The following is a 16,877-nucleotide window of genomic DNA, read 5'->3' as shown; positions in this document are numbered from 1 at the left end:
TTAAGCAAGATGGCGAATTGGGCGTGTTGTACATTGTTCATCTCGAGAGGGAAGTAGGAACCAAAACGACCAGAAAAAGAAGGAAAACTACGACACAAGTAATCTTACGATTCATTTTAACTTACAGTTATTAGTAACACGGAAAGACTCAGCTGCCTCATCCGTGATGTGAGACGCTGTAAAGGCACGGCCTGGTTTTCTTATTTTCCTTCGTCAGAATGAATACTGAGGGGTGACCGAGAGCTTTCTCCGTAGTTGTGCGCGCGTACATACGCGGTTAATCGGCAGCAAACGCCGATAGTGATAAACAGACGCTGGATGCAAACATGGCTGGACTATTCCGAAAAGAAGCGGTTGTGATAGTGCAAACCTGCTGAACCCAGTATTTCAGCGGTGCAACGCGCCATCTTAGCGGACAATAAGGAGCGGGTAGCGGCATTTCGGCTCACGACAAAAAGCGGTGAGGAAACACTTCCTGTCCGAAAAGGCGAGAAATGACAAGGAGTGGTCACAATCTACGTGCTGATCACAGTCACACTCAAATTCTACTCAGCACTGCGTCGCTCAGAGAAAATCGAAGTGAATTCCTATCGGCCAAAGCAGTCGTTTGTTCGCGCTCAAGCTTCGCACAGCGGTGCCATTTGGCGCTAGGCTTTGTTTTATAGAGAACGTTCTCTTAAGATTGCCGTGTCGATCAACGCCATCACATGCAACCTAGTTACAAGAGCGAACTACTTTGGTGTACCCGTAGTGCCCTTCCACACCACCTGCCTGCTCTGAATTGTATTAGCTTCGGCGCTCTGTTCAGAAGCAACACGTGGCGTTTTGTAAGCTCACTGGGCTACGTCGAGAGAAGCTAGGCAAGGAATATGTTATTAGCAAAAAGGCGCGCCCCAAATGGTTTAGAGAGCCGCCGCGGTGGCTCAGTGGTTATGGTGCTCGGCTGCTGACCCGAAAGACGCGGGTTCGATTCCGGCCGCGCCGGTCGAATTTCGATGGAGGCGAAACTCTAGAGGCCCACACACTGTGCGATATCAGCGCACGTTAAAGAACCCCAGGTGGTGGAAATTTATGGATCCCTTCACTACGACGTCCCTCGTAGCCTGAATTGCTTTGAGACGTTAAACTCTCACAAAACCAAAGTGAAAATCAAATGATTCAGAATATGTTTTCGCATTTGCAGCTTTCCACATGCCTGATGGCATCAATTTTAAGGCGCGGAGGTTAACAATTTAAGTGCAGCCTGGGCGCTGCAAATCTCCTGTACTACGTTTTCAAGTAACACTTGTTGCTGGGCTAGTTGGTGCATAGTTCTATGTACAAACGTTAGCGCAAACTAAGACACATTCACAAGAATCGTGTCCACCCTCTTGTCTTGTCTTGTCCACCTTTCTTGCTAATGTGTCTTATTTTGGGCTAACGTTTGTACGTAGAACTACTTTTTCGTGGGGTACTCGCCTGTTTTCTTTTTAGAAATAGTGACTGTGCGGTGATGTCGGACCAAAAACGACGGTGTCGCAACAGCTGTACTGGCAGCGCCAGCTCTTGTAGCCGCCGCGGTGGCTCAGTAATCATACGGCTCGCTAGCTCACCCGAGATAGGCAGGTTCGATCCCGGGCGCGGCGGTCGCAATTCGTTCGAGGCGAAATTCTGGAGGCCCGTGTACTCTGCGATGTCAGTGCATGTTAAAGAACCCCAGGTGGTTGATATAATCCGCAGCCCCCTTCAATGGCGTCCCGCACAGCCTGAGTCGCTCTGGGACGTTATATTCAGAAAGCCAAAACCAGGCTGTTATCTGGGGCAGAATGGCGAAAGCATAGGAACCCGAGACGCAAAATTAAGAACGCTCGTGAATCTTTCGAAGCCGAGAGATGGCGCTGCTGATAAACCAGTTGCGAAACCGTCTTGTGGTCCTGCATTGCCTCATACTAGGCGGTGTTTCGAATAATTCTCACCGATTTATGCAAATGACGCACCCAAACGTAGTATAAAAAAAGGTTTACCACTAAATGACAACTCTGCGCAAAATTCTGGCCCGAAAAAGCCGAGAAAATTCTTTTCGACATTCTCTGAGCAAACCCACACTCTGTATAAGGTAACAATCAATTACGGCAGCGACCAATGTGCTCAGCTTTTGTTGCGGCTGAATAAGATAATTAAAGCATGCTGGTGTGGCAAACTTTTAGCCTGCAATTAAAATGACTCCCCAGAAAGAAGGATCCAAGCGGCTAGCTAAGCTAATGTATTCTACTCAGCCATCTGGAAAAAAGTAGCTGCAGTGAAGTAATTTAATCCTACGTCAATCCTGAAGGGATTAAGTTGAAATTGCGGCAGAATTTGCAGCACGGCGTTCTGTTGCGATGGCCAGGCACGTGCTTTTTGAGGGTCGTGTTTCCAAGCCTCCATGATACTGGCGCTTTCCAGCCCCCCCCCCCCCCCCCCCCCGCCTTATTCGCTGTCAAAGGCATGAAGGAAGCGAGCCTTACTTTAACCTTAAAAAAAGAGCAATAGCGACAAGATTCCCGGCGCTTAATTTTTTTTATTAATGCATATAACCCTCTGCCCATGTTATACAAGGTAGAATGAGACCAGAAAGAAAGAACTAGTCTTTCCGCCCTCCTGGTGCTTACCTAAAAGGGAACCTGCTCCATTAAGCCTTTGCAGGACTGATACGACCATGTTAGCGCTTTTCCGCCTCTTCACTCGAGAAGGAAGTAAAACTCCACGTCTTTGGAGTTGAGTTACGGAAAATTAAATCGAACCAAATATTACGACCCAAGGTTGTCTCTGCGCACAGATCACCAAAAAAAGGCAGCGATAAGGCTTTTGCATTTAACATCAATGGCGAGGAAAAACTGAGACAGCCGACTTCTATGAAATTCTTTTAATCTCCAATTTTCTTCACCATTTTTTTCAGCCAGAGCCTTCAGGAAAACAAGACGGAAACAGGGCTTATGTGGAACTCGTCTTTGTTTCCCTGATACATGAGTGCCCGCAGTAAAAGCTTTTCGCCTGTTTTTGAGCAAAGGAAAAGTCGCTCGGATATTTTCAATGTAGGAATGCCCCGAAACGTGACGTTCCCAAATAGGATTTCATTTTCTTCAGCACGCAACAATGTTTTGGAGAGTTTAATGGAACGTAAACACTATTTCTCACTCACAAAACATGAAAGTATGCTGGAATGTATTTCATTAGACGTCAGAAGTTAGCGTTCTCGCTCCCCCCCCCCCCCTAAAAAAATTATGTGAAAGAAAAATGACAAGCGCTCTTTCAGAGTTCCTTAGAAAAAATATCCGTCGCTCTACAAATATTCGGTGATGTGTATTTCATTGGTAAAGCCCACGGGGAAAAAAAAAGAGCTGTTTTTCTGCGTGGCGGCCAGCAGCCCGGAGGCTTTACCTTCCATTTGGCTGACTCTCGACAAATTCCAGACACGTGCACAAACGACACAGCACACTTTCGGCGACCTTAATCCTCCAGCGCTTTGAAAGCGCTGCTTTCTGTCCGCAGAAACACGAAGTAAACAAAGAAGAGCATACTGCCCACTATATTCCTGGCTTTTAAAGTTCTACACCGACAGGAAAGCCTTTTTTTCCGCGCTGACCAAAAAAAAAAAGAAAAGAAAATGCATTCTGAACGAAGCTAAAAATGAGAGCGGTTAACACCGAGCTGTTCAGGTTTCCCACAAAACCTCGCTCTCGAGCGACAAAAGGCCTCCGAGCGGAGCTCTCATTGTCGTCGTTCGGCGAAGCGAGCAAGTTTCGGGTTCGATCGCGGTCCCTCCCACTGCAGACACAATGCTCGATTACTGGCGTCCTCGGCCGCCTTCGTCTCTCCGCTTTTTCCACGAAGCTGTGTATGGCCGTTAATTGCGGCCTCCCTAGACTCTGCGCGCCTCCCGTCCTAATCCACTCCTCTTGCGTCTTCCCTCGATGGAGGGCGAGCCTTCCAGGTCTGCTCCGTTCGCGATCGATCCATCAGCTCTGAGCTCAGTGTTTGCCCTTCTCTGTTAAGATTCTGGTCGAACGCGTACCGTGGATGATGTCGGAATCCGAGCCTCCTGTCATGAGCTCCGGCATCTGGGGATACGGTTGCTCGATTCGCTTCGTTTACACGGAAACGTGAGCTTCCTGTTCACACCACGCAAAAAAGAAATGTCATAAGCTACACTGAAGACGCCTCTTTTTCTCACGAAAGCTATGGGTTCTCGAGTTGCTAACAACCCTCTTGAAGCTTTGACAGCAATATGCTTGCATAGTCTCCAAACTATTGTTTATTGTTCAATTGTTTCGTAAGATTGTTACGTGTAATCTTCACTTATATTCAATCTCATGTGTTCCATCATCTCTTTATCCCTGACACTTTTTTTAGTCTAATTTGGCCTCTCTTTTTTTTACCTAGCAGAAACAAAAATTAGCTCAAAGGAATACTCCGGATAAATTGAAGTTGGCCTGCAGATAACCTTGTAAATTACCAGACAGATTTCCGCATTCTAATCAAAAAGAGATTGCTTACACTGTGAAGGGAGCCTGCGTATTCTACAAAAGACTGTTAAATGATTAGGAGGTATCGCTACCACTGGCCACTTTGAGAAGCGAATTGCAATGTCGTCAAGACACCATTTTTCGTTGTAGATCTTGGGGTAAAAGGTAAACTTAATTTACTCCCTGGCGGTAATAAAGGAGTCCTTCGAGCTATATTCTTGACGAGTATGAATTGAGAAGCTGACAAAATAAATGTTGTTTCTTGAAACGAAATTTTATCAGCAAAAAATGCGTCTGTTGCTCCCGTGCAGAACAACAATTAACCTGCTGGCAAATAGAAAAATAATTTATTGTTACTGAGAAAAAAGACTGGGCGGAGTTGAACTTAGTGCCCCTTAAAAATAAATAACCCATTCAGTATGCACGGCGCACCTTTAGCAGTAGATTACCTCATTTTAGAGACATTGACCGTAATCAACAAAGTACCTTTCTGTGTCTGATATAGGCAAAACGCAATCACATGCCCACTGGGGTAGCGCGCACGCTGACACTGGTGCTGGAGTATGAACGCATCTGTGGGCGTTCGGCATTTGTATATATCTGTAGGCGTTCGATGGCAGTGGATTTCGCTGAGCTTCCTGGATGCAAATTCAGATAACTGCTAGCTAGCCTTAGCTTCCCATCCAGTGAAGCCAGCGATTGGCCGGCTCGTTCATTCAAATGTTCACACAGACGGGCTATTTTGGTACCGGCGCTGAAAGCGTGGCTACATGAATCAGTTGTCGCGAATGCAGCCATGTCTGGTTCGACATTTAATGAAAAACTTTTTTGCACTACACCTTTCGCTTCCGCTTATTTCACTTGCGTCGAGACTGCATGAGCCAAGCCACCACAGTAGAGAGCTTCCGGAAGAGAAGGCAGCGAGATTGCGCCAGCACGTTTGGACAAGGGGGATTCTACCTTTTTTTGTTTTCGTAGTTTCTCGCAGTAATACTCATTTTTTTCTTTTAATCTCATCACCTCCTTAACCAATTTAGGAGTTGCGTCTAGGTATGGGGGCTTGCTTCCTTGGGAAGGTTTCTTAAATAAAGCCTCCAGTTGGCAATTAGCGCTCCTCCTGACCTTCCTTCCTTCCTCTCGTACAATGCTTCTCTTTGTCTTTTAGTCAACTCATGGAAGGTGCATGTGAAAAACGGCCTGAATAGCATTTCCGCTGGCTTTGTGGCAAGCGGGCGTGCTTAGAGATGTGCTAATAAATTTAGCTCGGTACCCGTCCAGCCTACTCCCTGGCGTATCTCATTAAAGAATAGATAGCGTCTAATGAGGCTTACACTACAGAAGAAACAAAAGAACATGAAAACAAAATATTCAAACCTTTCTTTAAGGGTCAACATATTATTTACACAGAAATTCGACACTCTGTGTGTATTCATTTCAGAAAAAAAAAAGTTGAGCGAAGGCACCGCGCTGAAATTCCGAGCTTCCCTTCTTCGTGTGAAGCTACTAGATGCCACATTGGACTTGCTGGCCGAAGGTTTCTTCCAATTTTTCAATAATATAATTAAAGCTTGTAACTATAATCCTACTGCACATGCACATAAAGAGGAAAATTCATCATCTCTTAGTGAGTGGTCAATTAATCGCCCAATGGTCCGAATGCGCGAAACTTCCAGAGAGCTTTCGATACGGTCAAGCATTTCTCTCTAAAGTTAATGGCTACGGAAATCACATCTGAAAAAATGGCAGAAAATAAATCCGGATTTGAAACTTCCCATGTAGGAGCAGCATCAATTTCAAGCCCTCATGGGATCTTTCCGCTTGATCATGAAGCCGTGGCCGTGCTGCAATTCGTCCATTTTTTATCTTGTTGCCATGGGCTCAGGGCCTGGCACCGACTGATAGCGCCAGAAGCGAAGGAAACGCAAAGCTACGCACAACCAGCAACTGCAATTTATACCTGCGCAGAACACCTTCTGAAGCTTTTCCTAGTATATGAACGCTCCTGCAGGGCCAAATCGCTGTGCTTCGCCTAATGCCTTTCGGTGGCGTTTCTGACGTGTAAATTTTTGTGCCACACTTCATCGCAAGAAACCTTCTTGTTTCCTGTATCTTACACCTTTATATTGATTTGTTCTACTTTCTTTCTCTAGGACTACGAAGTCGACCTGTACTTTCGGCAGTCATGGTTGGACGAGCGGTTACGAAAGTCCACGCTATCTCGTCCGCTCGACCTGAACGACCCGAAGCTTGTCCAGATGATCTGGAAGCCCGAGGTGTTTTTCGCTAACGCCAAGCACGCCGAGTTCCAATACGTGACTGTTCCCAACGTCCTCGTTCGTATAAACCCGACGGGAGCGATTCTGTACATGCTACGGTGAGCAATCGGAACTAATCCTACAGAGTAGCGGTCAGTTTTGATGTCGGATTTTTTTTTCCCTTTTTCCGGGTTGTGGAGACCTCAGTACAGGAAGGTTTATTTTGTCGGGTTTTCTCTTTGACGATGAACGTGTTACGATTCAACGCCCACTATGGAAAAGGAAAGAGATTTGGCACCTGCGAAACAGATAGTCATCTTGCCTAGTGTGTCTGCGTTAGGAATTGGGCTTGCGTGTAGTGGTAGTCTGATTGTCGAGTGAATTCAAATAATATATATATATATATATATATATATATATATATATATATATATATATATATATATATATATATATATATATATATATATATATATATAATGCACTCCTCAAGTAGTATAACAATCACTTGGTGAATCCGCATCATTATTGTCATTATCGATTGTTTAAAAGTCTAATGTCATTAGCAGCTAGATAATTCGTATCCAATGGCCAAGCGACATCACAGTCGGTAAAACTGACGTTCTCAGAGCAACTGTCGCTCAAAGCGCCAATGACATACCAAACGAAAGGAAACATTGAAGTCCCTCTGTGTATGATGTGTCCAGCTGCCTGACCAATGGTGCGCTGAATATGAGAAATTTTGAAATGCCCCTAACTAATTTCATTGAGCTCGGGGTCGACATAGAGAAATGACACAGCTCGCAAAAAAGCGGTCACGCATATGCTGAACATTTCTGTTTCTTCGCCTTTTCCAAGCTCGTACTTTCATAAGAGACTTTGGTGAATGTGTACATGCAGCAATAAGTTACGGTACCTGAGCAAGGTTATATGTTGCATAACTGCCAGCTTATATATTTGATTCTATCCTTTATTGCCGCCAATTACGCTTGATTTAACTGGGCTAGAAACCAAACGTAGTTAAAACAGCCGTCAGAATCATTATTGTCATCATTATTATCACGCGCCGTATTGCGGGCTGTGCAGTCCGAAGGGCCCTCCCATTGATTTTCAGTTAACCCTGTCCTGCGCAGTTTGCCTGCAGATCTTAGCAATCAATACATTAAATACATCTCTAAAATCGTTTGAAAAATTAAGCACTGCAGAATTCGCCATCTCGCTTTTGTTATTACCAGTCTTCAACTGCGCACGTGGCCTCTTCATAAAAAAATTGGCGGCACCGACATTGTAACATCTCAATACTCTTTCATTTATCTTTCTTTTCAAGATTGTTTTGTTTATTTCATAACTAAAGAAAGAGTTGTGCCATTTACCCTTTCTTTCATTCTTTCACAGCAAGACAAGCCTTGGTAAAAAGTTTGCTCCGTTGCCACACGTGTAAAGCTTCATAAATTACTGCCAAACATTTCCAACAACTGTTTTGCTGGAAGAGCTTTTTCGTTACAATCGCATCTTGCACTGGCATTAAATTCCAGAAGATTGAAGAGCTGCACCTGTAACACACGTGAAAAAAAGTGCCCATGAAGGCCATATACCAAACTGAAAAGAAAAATTTCGTTTCGAGATTGTAAATAGAGCTGGGTTTATGGCACACTGAAGGAAAACCATGAGAAGTTAGCTTTCCTCAAATAAAAGAGCACCGACAGTGTATTCAAAGAGGGCGCTCTGAACCGCCTCGTTGAATGAATGTAGAAGTGCAGTGCGGCTTATTTCACTGTGAATATTTTTTATCTTTCGCTTACTAGACAAACTATTTTAATATTCCTGAGCACATACCTATATTTTATTTTTGTATGAATGGCGAATAAACTGTATTTTTTGCGTGTCAGTGTATAGTGGGGTTACTTTTCGTGTACACTATATTGCTAGGTTTAACTTAATTCGGCTTCCTTTTCATTTTAGAGGAAAACCCCCCTTAGGTATTTAATAACCGTTTGGTCAAAGCGGGGAAAGCAGCAGCGATAATTGAGAGATGACACCGTGACATTTTTCTTGTTTGTACCTATTTACGTTGCCAATACTTTGCATATCGAAAAGAAGGCCCAAGAAATTCAATACGGAGCGTCTACCATGTTATGTGTTCTCTAACGACTCTTCCGCGTTTTTTAACGCAGAAATTTCACAGATGTGCTCCGCCGTAAGAATAGGAACAATCGTGCCTTGTTCGGGATGTGCCGTGTAAGGCCTCACTCTCTATTTTCATTCCTCCTCGCCACATTCTTTTAACTTTATATTGCCCTTTCCGACCAGAGTAAAGGTAGTAATTATCAGTTTTCATATTATTTTCAAAGCGAAAGGAGTAGCACTCCCAAATGTGGCCCATACCAAATGTCGTCTCCTTCGTAGTTAAGAGAAAAAACGCTGCGTAGACTCTGGCGCGTGGTACAGAATAGCATTAGTGACTCTCGTTTAAAAAGCACTGCTGAAGTACAAACTGTGCCAACGACTCCCTTGCATTTTGTTACGAGCGTGAATATAAGCTCAGGGTAGATGGCTGTGCTCTCGTTTCATGAGAATGAAATAATGTTCTTCGTATCCCACGCCAACAGATTAAAACTGCGGTTCTCCTGCATGATGGATCTCTACCGGTACCCTATGGATTCTCAAGTTTGCAGCATTGAGATTGCGTCATGTAAGTACTGAAAACTGATTTCTCCGCATTTAATGACTTCAATGCGAAGCTCACTTTGCATTTGTTACTGTCATGCCTCACGCAGTTTCCAAAACGACCGAAGAACTACTGCTCAAGTGGTCAGACAGCCAGCCGGTCGTCCTCTTCGAAAATCTCAAGCTGCCACAATTCGAAATCGAGAAAGTAAACACATCGCTCTGCAAAGAGAAGTTTCATATAGGTAAGACCAAACTCTTTTAAGTCGCTGTTCTCTTACGAATGCCTTCAGCATATCACGGTATGACGACGTCAGGACGCCTATGATACGAGTGAAGATTTCTTATGCGCGCAGCACAAAACTGTCACTAGGATCTTGAAGGATGTTCTGAGCGAACCGAAACACTCAGATATGCAGCTGTTATTCAAGTGCAAATCTGAAAAACGGATGAATCAGCACATAGATCTTCTTTTGAATGTGTCAGTGCCGAGAAAAATATTCAAAATGCCAGCAGGCCGAAGACACCTTTCGGCAGATTGCACGTTATGCGGAGCACTAAGAAAAGCTGAACTGCCGGTCGGCGTGGTTTCCAAACGTCTCAGCATATCGCAGTGGAGGGAGGTTGTCAGTCATTCGTTGTGCATATCTGTCGCATCCTACTTTGTTCCTTCTGACCTTCTCCGTATATCACTCCCGCTATATAAGACGATTGAAAGGAACGAATAAACGTCTCCAACCTCAAGCATCCGTCAGCGCTTCATGCTAACGCGACACGCGCAGTGCGGGTGTGCGCTGTGCCTTAGCTTTGTTTTTTTTGCTTTTTTTTTCAGGAGAGTACAGCTGCCTCAAGGCTGATTTCTACCTCCGAAGGTCTCTAGGGTACCACATGGTCCAGACATATCTTCCCACTACACTCATTGTGGTGATTTCGTGGGTGTCCTTCTGGCTCGACGTGGACGCGATCCCCGCTCGTGTCACCCTGGGCGTCACCACGCTGCTCACTATATCATCCAAGGGCGCCGGCATCCAGGGAAACCTGCCACCGGTTTCCTACATCAAGGCCATGGACGTATGGATCGGTTGCTGCACGTCCTTTGTATTTGCCGCCCTGCTTGAATTCACCTTGGTCAACTACCTGTGGCGGCGGCCGTCCAATAAGAAGGGCCAGTGCACAGACGTAAGGCACTATGCTTCCTCTATAGTTTAGCAGTCAGCAGTACAGGCACAGAGGACCCGGCAAGATTTGATGGGGCCCAGCAAAATAGCGCCATTGCTTCCCCACCCCTCGCCGTGCTCTCCCGCCTACATGTGCGTTCTCTCCGCAATCCTGCGGCCCCTCTTGGTACCACTGTATTTTCATTTTGATATATCATTAATAACATAGGAACCATTGTGACTCCCTCTGACATTGACAATAAGCAGATAGGCTCTTGAGCGTTAGCGATGTTTGGGACAAGATACGCAGACACATGCACAGAAAATAGCAAACAACGGCAAGCGCCTTTTCGTCGCATCGTAAAAACCATTGCAACATACTTTAGCGAAAAAGAAGCATAGATGGTTGCAACACAATGGGCACCGTAAAATAAACTGAATCCGAACTCAAAATACTCGTATCAGCCATCTGAATTGCTCCATGAGCTTTTACAAGCGTATTCGAGCACAAATATTCTTGACAGCAAATAAAACACGGACTCTGTTTGCAACATGCGTTGCGTGTCGAGAGGCGTATGGTGCTCGCAAAACGCTTGCGAGGAAGGGCCTTTTCATGGTGATTTTACAGCGACAATTGCACGTTACTACGAATGCCTGTCGCCATCATATCTACCACGTGATGGCGCAAAGAAAGCATACAATTTTATACTCATCCTAGCAGCGGACCTTTGAGACGTACAAACTCAAGTTAGTGGTCGCGTTGCTTAAGAATATATCACAGAAAAACAAGCACCAATTTGAAAACTGCTTTTTAGAGCCGGTTCAATTAAAACTAAACAAAAAATATAAAATAGGATTTTCAGTTCAGTGCAAATTTTCATGCCATGTGTGACAGTATTAAGAGAGAGAGAGCTGATTATTATCACGGTTTGGCACAAAAGACCAAGTTCTGCGTTCTAATGTAGAGGCTTCTAAGGCAGGATTACGGTAATGGAAAGCGGCTCTTTACGTTATTTCAGGGCACTTGTCATTGAATAGGAAACTATACAGCATTAATCCTCGGAGAGCAGTCCGCAGCATATCACGCCCTAAGCATGTAATCGTGTCGATATCCACGTATTCCTCAATTATATGAATTCTGCAATGTTGCTAACAAATAATTAGATTTACTCTTTCTCCTCTCTTGTCAGCCTGCGCCATAAGCGTTGGTGGTTCCCGGCGTAACGCCGTCCTCTCCCCTTGTCATGCCTCGCGTTGCAGAAGCAAGGATCCGGAAGAACACATACTTCGTTTCCCGTCGTCGTTCACTATAAACGCTTCGCTTCACGTCGCTAAGAGGCATAGTCACCGCGCACATATTGCCCGATGTCCCTCTAGTGCAAATTAACGCGACTCTCGTAATTATACTTAAGAAACGTAAGCGAATATGCTTTCCGCCCGTTAGCATTTACCAAAGTCATTTCCCCAAAAATTTTAATTGTTTTGTCAGCCTTAACCCACATAGAAAGCTGTTGGATCCTCAGGTGATTCAAATAGGCTGCCATCACCGCGTTTTCAACCCCTTTTCCCGCTTTTAGGTACATCTCGTTGTCAGCCGTCTTTTCCTTCGAAAGCGTGGACCCATATCCTCTCCTTGCTCGTATTGGTGCCGCATCTTTTTGTATTCCTTATTTTCTGTAAGCCTAAAAGCCGTTAAGTATTGCAAGAATATCCTCTTTGCTTTCATCGCCACATGTCTGGCCGAAATTTTCTGTCGGCGCTGAAATCCCGGAAGTGTAACTGGAGTCTGGCACATGTAAAACTAGAGGCTGGGTTTAGGAAAACTCGAGCACTTATCTTGAACTCCTTTTATTTTACTTCTGCCTAGATTCCGGGGTACACATGGCAAGTTATCTTCGAAGCTGTATGCAATTAACAGACAATTACCGTGCACTTCAAGCTTGTGCGGCTACAGCTCTACCAATGCGGCACATTTGCGAAGCACGAAATGCTAGGAGGCGAAACTTCACTGAGCGCTCGAAATATGATAAGGTTAAAAATTCAGGCTTATATCATTAGGTGATGACGTTCTTGTCACGCGCGCATAGTAACTACAGCAAAACCATCAGTAGAATCGTTCAAGCGCAACTAAGATTTTGAGACATTTTTCAAATACAACGCAATTTCGGACCCCTTCTTTTCCTTTTTTTATTTACCACTTGAGAAAGCGAGATTGCATTGTTGCTCCTCGTAAAATGCATCCTAAAATAGTCTGGCAAGAGCTTTTCCTTCACTTTCGACATCGCAAGGACATACACTGCTTGTACTACGAAGAGCAGTCACATAAGCGGCATGCATTGAAAGCAAGGTCGCAGCTGCACAGTACTCTGCGCCGCCGTTGTTACGGGTGTACAAATCGTTCTTGCCTTTGTATTCACTATTTTGCTGTCAATGTGCGTTTTGGTACAAGGTACGGAACATTTTTGACAAAGTCTACAGCCACTGGAATAGTTCAGTTCACTTTTTAGCCGCTTTGCTTTTGGTACATTCTAGACAGCGTAGGAGATCTGTTCAGAAATGCGCATCGCTGAACAGGACTGCCTTAAAGGACATGCGAAATCGATATTTACGATGCGTGGTGAACTGGACGGCCTTCGCTGTGGAAGCGCCTGAATTGCCCTGTCAATCTGTTCTGGTTCCCCGTCTGAGAAACAAGCCTCCAATGGCTGAGCAGAAAAAAAGTAGCTACGCAGAAAATGAGGTGAAATCGCGACTGGTGTGTAGGACACAACGACATCAGCTTTTTTTATATCTTGGCGGCGATTCTCTGCCTTCCCAGGCTTTGAATTCAATTGCCCATGCGTCGTTTTTCATTTTTTTGTTCTTTGGAAATGCGCGACCCTAACTTGCTCCTTCTGTTTCCCCAGCCTAACGACGCTAACTGGAAGAATTCGAAAAAGAAACGCTGTACTCTGTGGCGGGCATCTGTTTTTTTTCTTTATCAGCTTTGTAACGCACTTTCTTTGGTTTTGCATGGCGGGTGATAAAGCAGGCCATCTATTTTCCTGTCGCCATGGGTGTCGAGTTATCACCAATTATCCCCGGAACTGAAGAAAATGGACCGGACAGCGTGAGGTACACTTCTCAAGGCAGCCACCAGAAAAATTCATTTCAATGAGAAGGGGTTCTGATGCTGAAGGGCGTTACACACAAGTAAAAAAAAAACTGGACACAGCGAGAATTTTCTTAGCGTATTCTACACAGTCGTCGCAACTTGAACGAAAAGTTGGAATAAACCACGCATGAAAACCACACGATTGCAGTCAGGCTGCTTTTACATAAAAGTCTAGTGTCGATTGCAGAATATTTATGAAACATTCGCGTGTGTAAAGTCTATAGAAATATTTACGGGCAATTTTCGTTTTGCAGGATCCAATAGGCGATCTCCCCAATGATGGCACAAAACATGAGATATCGGTAAGCGCCTGAATGCGTTTATTTCTGCTTACGTGTGTGTGAAAAGTATTTCGCGTTAGAAAGTCGTTGCAGCTTACGTTTCCAGCGAAACAATTGCAACAATACCACAAAAGCGCAAAAGATTGCTAATAATTCCTCTTTTTTTTTTCTCAAACTGCATGACTCCGTAATTTTACGGATTTTGTTTCTCCTTGCGCCTCTAGAGTTAAATTTTAGGACAATTTTTAAACAATTTCTATGCTTAGAGAGTGTAAAGGAAGCTTAAAAGCAATTTTTTATTATACATTTCAAGTTTCCAGTCATAAAACTTCTTTCTTTCTTCTTTTTTAGTAGTTTAAATGTCAGCCATTATATCGTTTAAATAAAGTCAAGTGTTCAGGAACCAAATTCCATGGTTTACGGGCGAAAATTCTGCCGTAGGCAGCCATTTCGCTCCCAGCAAGGCGCTGCTTACTTGCAGCAGTCGTTGTAATTGCTCTCTCTGGGTAATAACTCCGGCATGAGCTCATGCTTAAATCTCAAGTCCAAATAAGTACAGACTTCCTATTGCGGCGGCAGATTGGCAGCACCACGTTCACCTTCCATTGAAGGAAAGAAAAGCACAGCAAAAACGCCCGAAAGAGCGACATCAAAAGCTAAGCAGCAAAGGCAGAAAACAGGGGAAGCTTGAACTTGCTGCGACTCGGAGACAACAGCAAAAGAAGCAGCGGAGTTGCACAATTCATTCCGGCATACGTTCTCTTTGCTGGTCCGAGCACGAAGCAAAACAGAGCTCCACTGCCTCTATCTCTCCTGCGAATGGCGTCCGTCTTGCCAGTTCCTTCGGAACTCAATTTCTGTCCCCCACTATGCTGACAGGCGGAGTGAAAAAAAATAAATATGAAAGTGGAAGGCAATCTCGCTCCGCGCAGTGAACGACGACGCGAGGACCCGGAAGGGTAAAGAGAGAAGTGGCGCCGGGAATCCTGAGAAAATGAAGAGGGTGAAGGCGCGGGCAGAGAATGGGAAAGTGGACAGAGGAGGTGGTATGAGCCGTAGCTGTGTCGGGCCAAGCTGCCACGATTGTTCCTGCGTCTTCTGTTTCAGGCGCAGCTCGTGTTGGACAAGAAAGGGCACACTGAGGTCCGCACCTTGGTCCAGGCTCCGCGCAGCGTCAGCAAAGTAAAAGCCAAGCAGATTGACCAGCTGAGCCGCGTCGGCTTTCCAGCTTTGTTCCTGCTGTTCAACAGCATCTACTGGCCCTACTACTATACTAGGACATAAATTATACATTTTCGTTTTTTTTTTATTTGTGCCCTGTCTTTTTACACATGTCTCGGTTAGGGGACAAGATTTCTACGACCATTTGTATAAAAAAAGGCGCTGATATACAATCCCTAGTGGACGAAAAGCCAGGGTAGCTGCCCATACGACTGGGTAGAGATTAACTGTTCCTTTGACGACGGACTTCCCGGTAAGTGCGTTGCGATGTCTGGCGTCCATCAGCGGATTGCTCAACCTGAACGATCAGTTGCAGGTTGTCACTCGCTTTATTTCTGTGCCTTTTACCTGCTAAAGAAACGCCTTTCTATTTATAGAAGGGGGTTGAAAACAGAGATAAGTTCTTAAAGAAGGGAAATACTAGATGATAGTGTTAGAATTTAGAGCAATAATGCGTTTCATTTTTGGCAAGACTCTCGCAACAGGCTTTCGGGCCTATTGCGTCAGAAAAACTATATAAAGTAAAAATGAGTCGTCACAAGAGGACAAAACAGGAATTTGAAAACAAAATGTTGAAAACAAATTCATACTTAGGTTCAGGAAAAAATTTCAATGCCTAGTTGACTAAAAGCCCATCTTCTTAAGTATCTCTTTGCACAAGGCCGATGGCAGTCTGGCCAAAACCAGCAGGCCTGTACTTCTTCACCGCGAATTCTTTTCGAAAAACGATTGCGTGGTCTTCCAAACAGACCGCAAGAAATGCCGCACATGCCGTTTTCTAACATTTCATAATATTCTATAACTAACGGCCTTTGTGGATTCAGCCTGCTCAGCCTTTACGCTTGCGAAGGCCTCCTCGGCATTGGAGGCCTAACTGCTGAACACAGAAAATCTTTACGACCGAGTTAATTAACGGAAGCTACATTGTCACTATTTTTAATTGCGGCCACTCGCTAGGAATTAGAGAGCTGACCGTCGCATCATCAATTACCAGCCCTCTTCTCGTGAGCCACATTCTTCGTCGTTTCGCGCAGTTTCTGAAAGAGCATCTTTAAGGGGAAGTTTGTGCTTCATTTTTCTATTCCTTCCAAGAGACCTTCCTGGGCATAGTCCATTAATCGCTCGCAAATGAACATCCATTGCCGCGACTGTCAGTGCAGGTCATTTGTCACGGTGTCACTTGTCATTTGTCAAGTGGAAGCAGTTAGTCACGGCTGCTGTGTGTAATCGGTTTAGCTAATACGACGCAGAACACACAGCTAAAGCCGGCCATTACCAAGGAGCGAGAATTCGTGCCTTTGTAACGGCACGGAGCACATAGTACGGTTCCTATAATACTTAATCAGGAAATGATCATATAGCTGCCAGGAAGGTTCTCATAATGACACAGTATGCATGAAAGCACAGCTTCGTGATGAAATACACTGATCATCCTTGACATTTTTTTAGACATGTGATCAAAAACGCAACGATCACTACCAACCGAAGCGATAACACGCACATGTGCTGATGCACCTACATAGGCTTCAGTAAACTATCTGGTAAGCTCCCCCTCGAGAAAAATTTGGTAAAATTATTCTCGGAAAGGTGTAAACACTCATACCATAGCTATTCAGCGTATCTTCTTTGTTTCCTTAAATGTGCGAAGGTCGAAAGCT

The 16,877-nt window shown here is 44.7% G+C and overlaps 1 protein-coding gene across 1 annotated transcript in view; it reads left to right on the top strand.

The window, feature by feature from the left end:
* The window catches only part of LOC144094750 (glutamate-gated chloride channel-like), a 118,674-nt gene extending 103,372 nt beyond the window's left edge, over positions 1-15,302 (top strand). Inside the window, exons 4-9 of the mRNA XM_077628661.1 lie at positions 6,635-6,858; positions 9,349-9,431; positions 9,517-9,651; positions 10,239-10,585; positions 13,972-14,019; positions 15,106-15,302. Of these exons, the coding sequence (XP_077484787.1) occupies positions 6,635-6,858; positions 9,349-9,431; positions 9,517-9,651; positions 10,239-10,585; positions 13,972-14,019; positions 15,106-15,282 (1,014 nt within the window). The 3' untranslated portion in view covers positions 15,283-15,302. The remainder of the gene's footprint in view (positions 1-6,634; positions 6,859-9,348; positions 9,432-9,516; positions 9,652-10,238; positions 10,586-13,971; positions 14,020-15,105) is intronic.
* The last annotated feature ends 1,575 nt before the right edge of the window (positions 15,303-16,877 follow it).

This window comes from Amblyomma americanum, chromosome 6 (genome assembly GCF_052857255.1).
Source record: "Amblyomma americanum isolate KBUSLIRL-KWMA chromosome 6, ASM5285725v1, whole genome shotgun sequence".
Taxonomy (NCBI): Eukaryota; Metazoa; Arthropoda; class Arachnida; order Ixodida; family Ixodidae; genus Amblyomma; species Amblyomma americanum.
The sequence above is the reverse complement of the archived record's forward strand: the minus strand, read 5'-3'. Positions and strand labels throughout refer to the sequence as shown.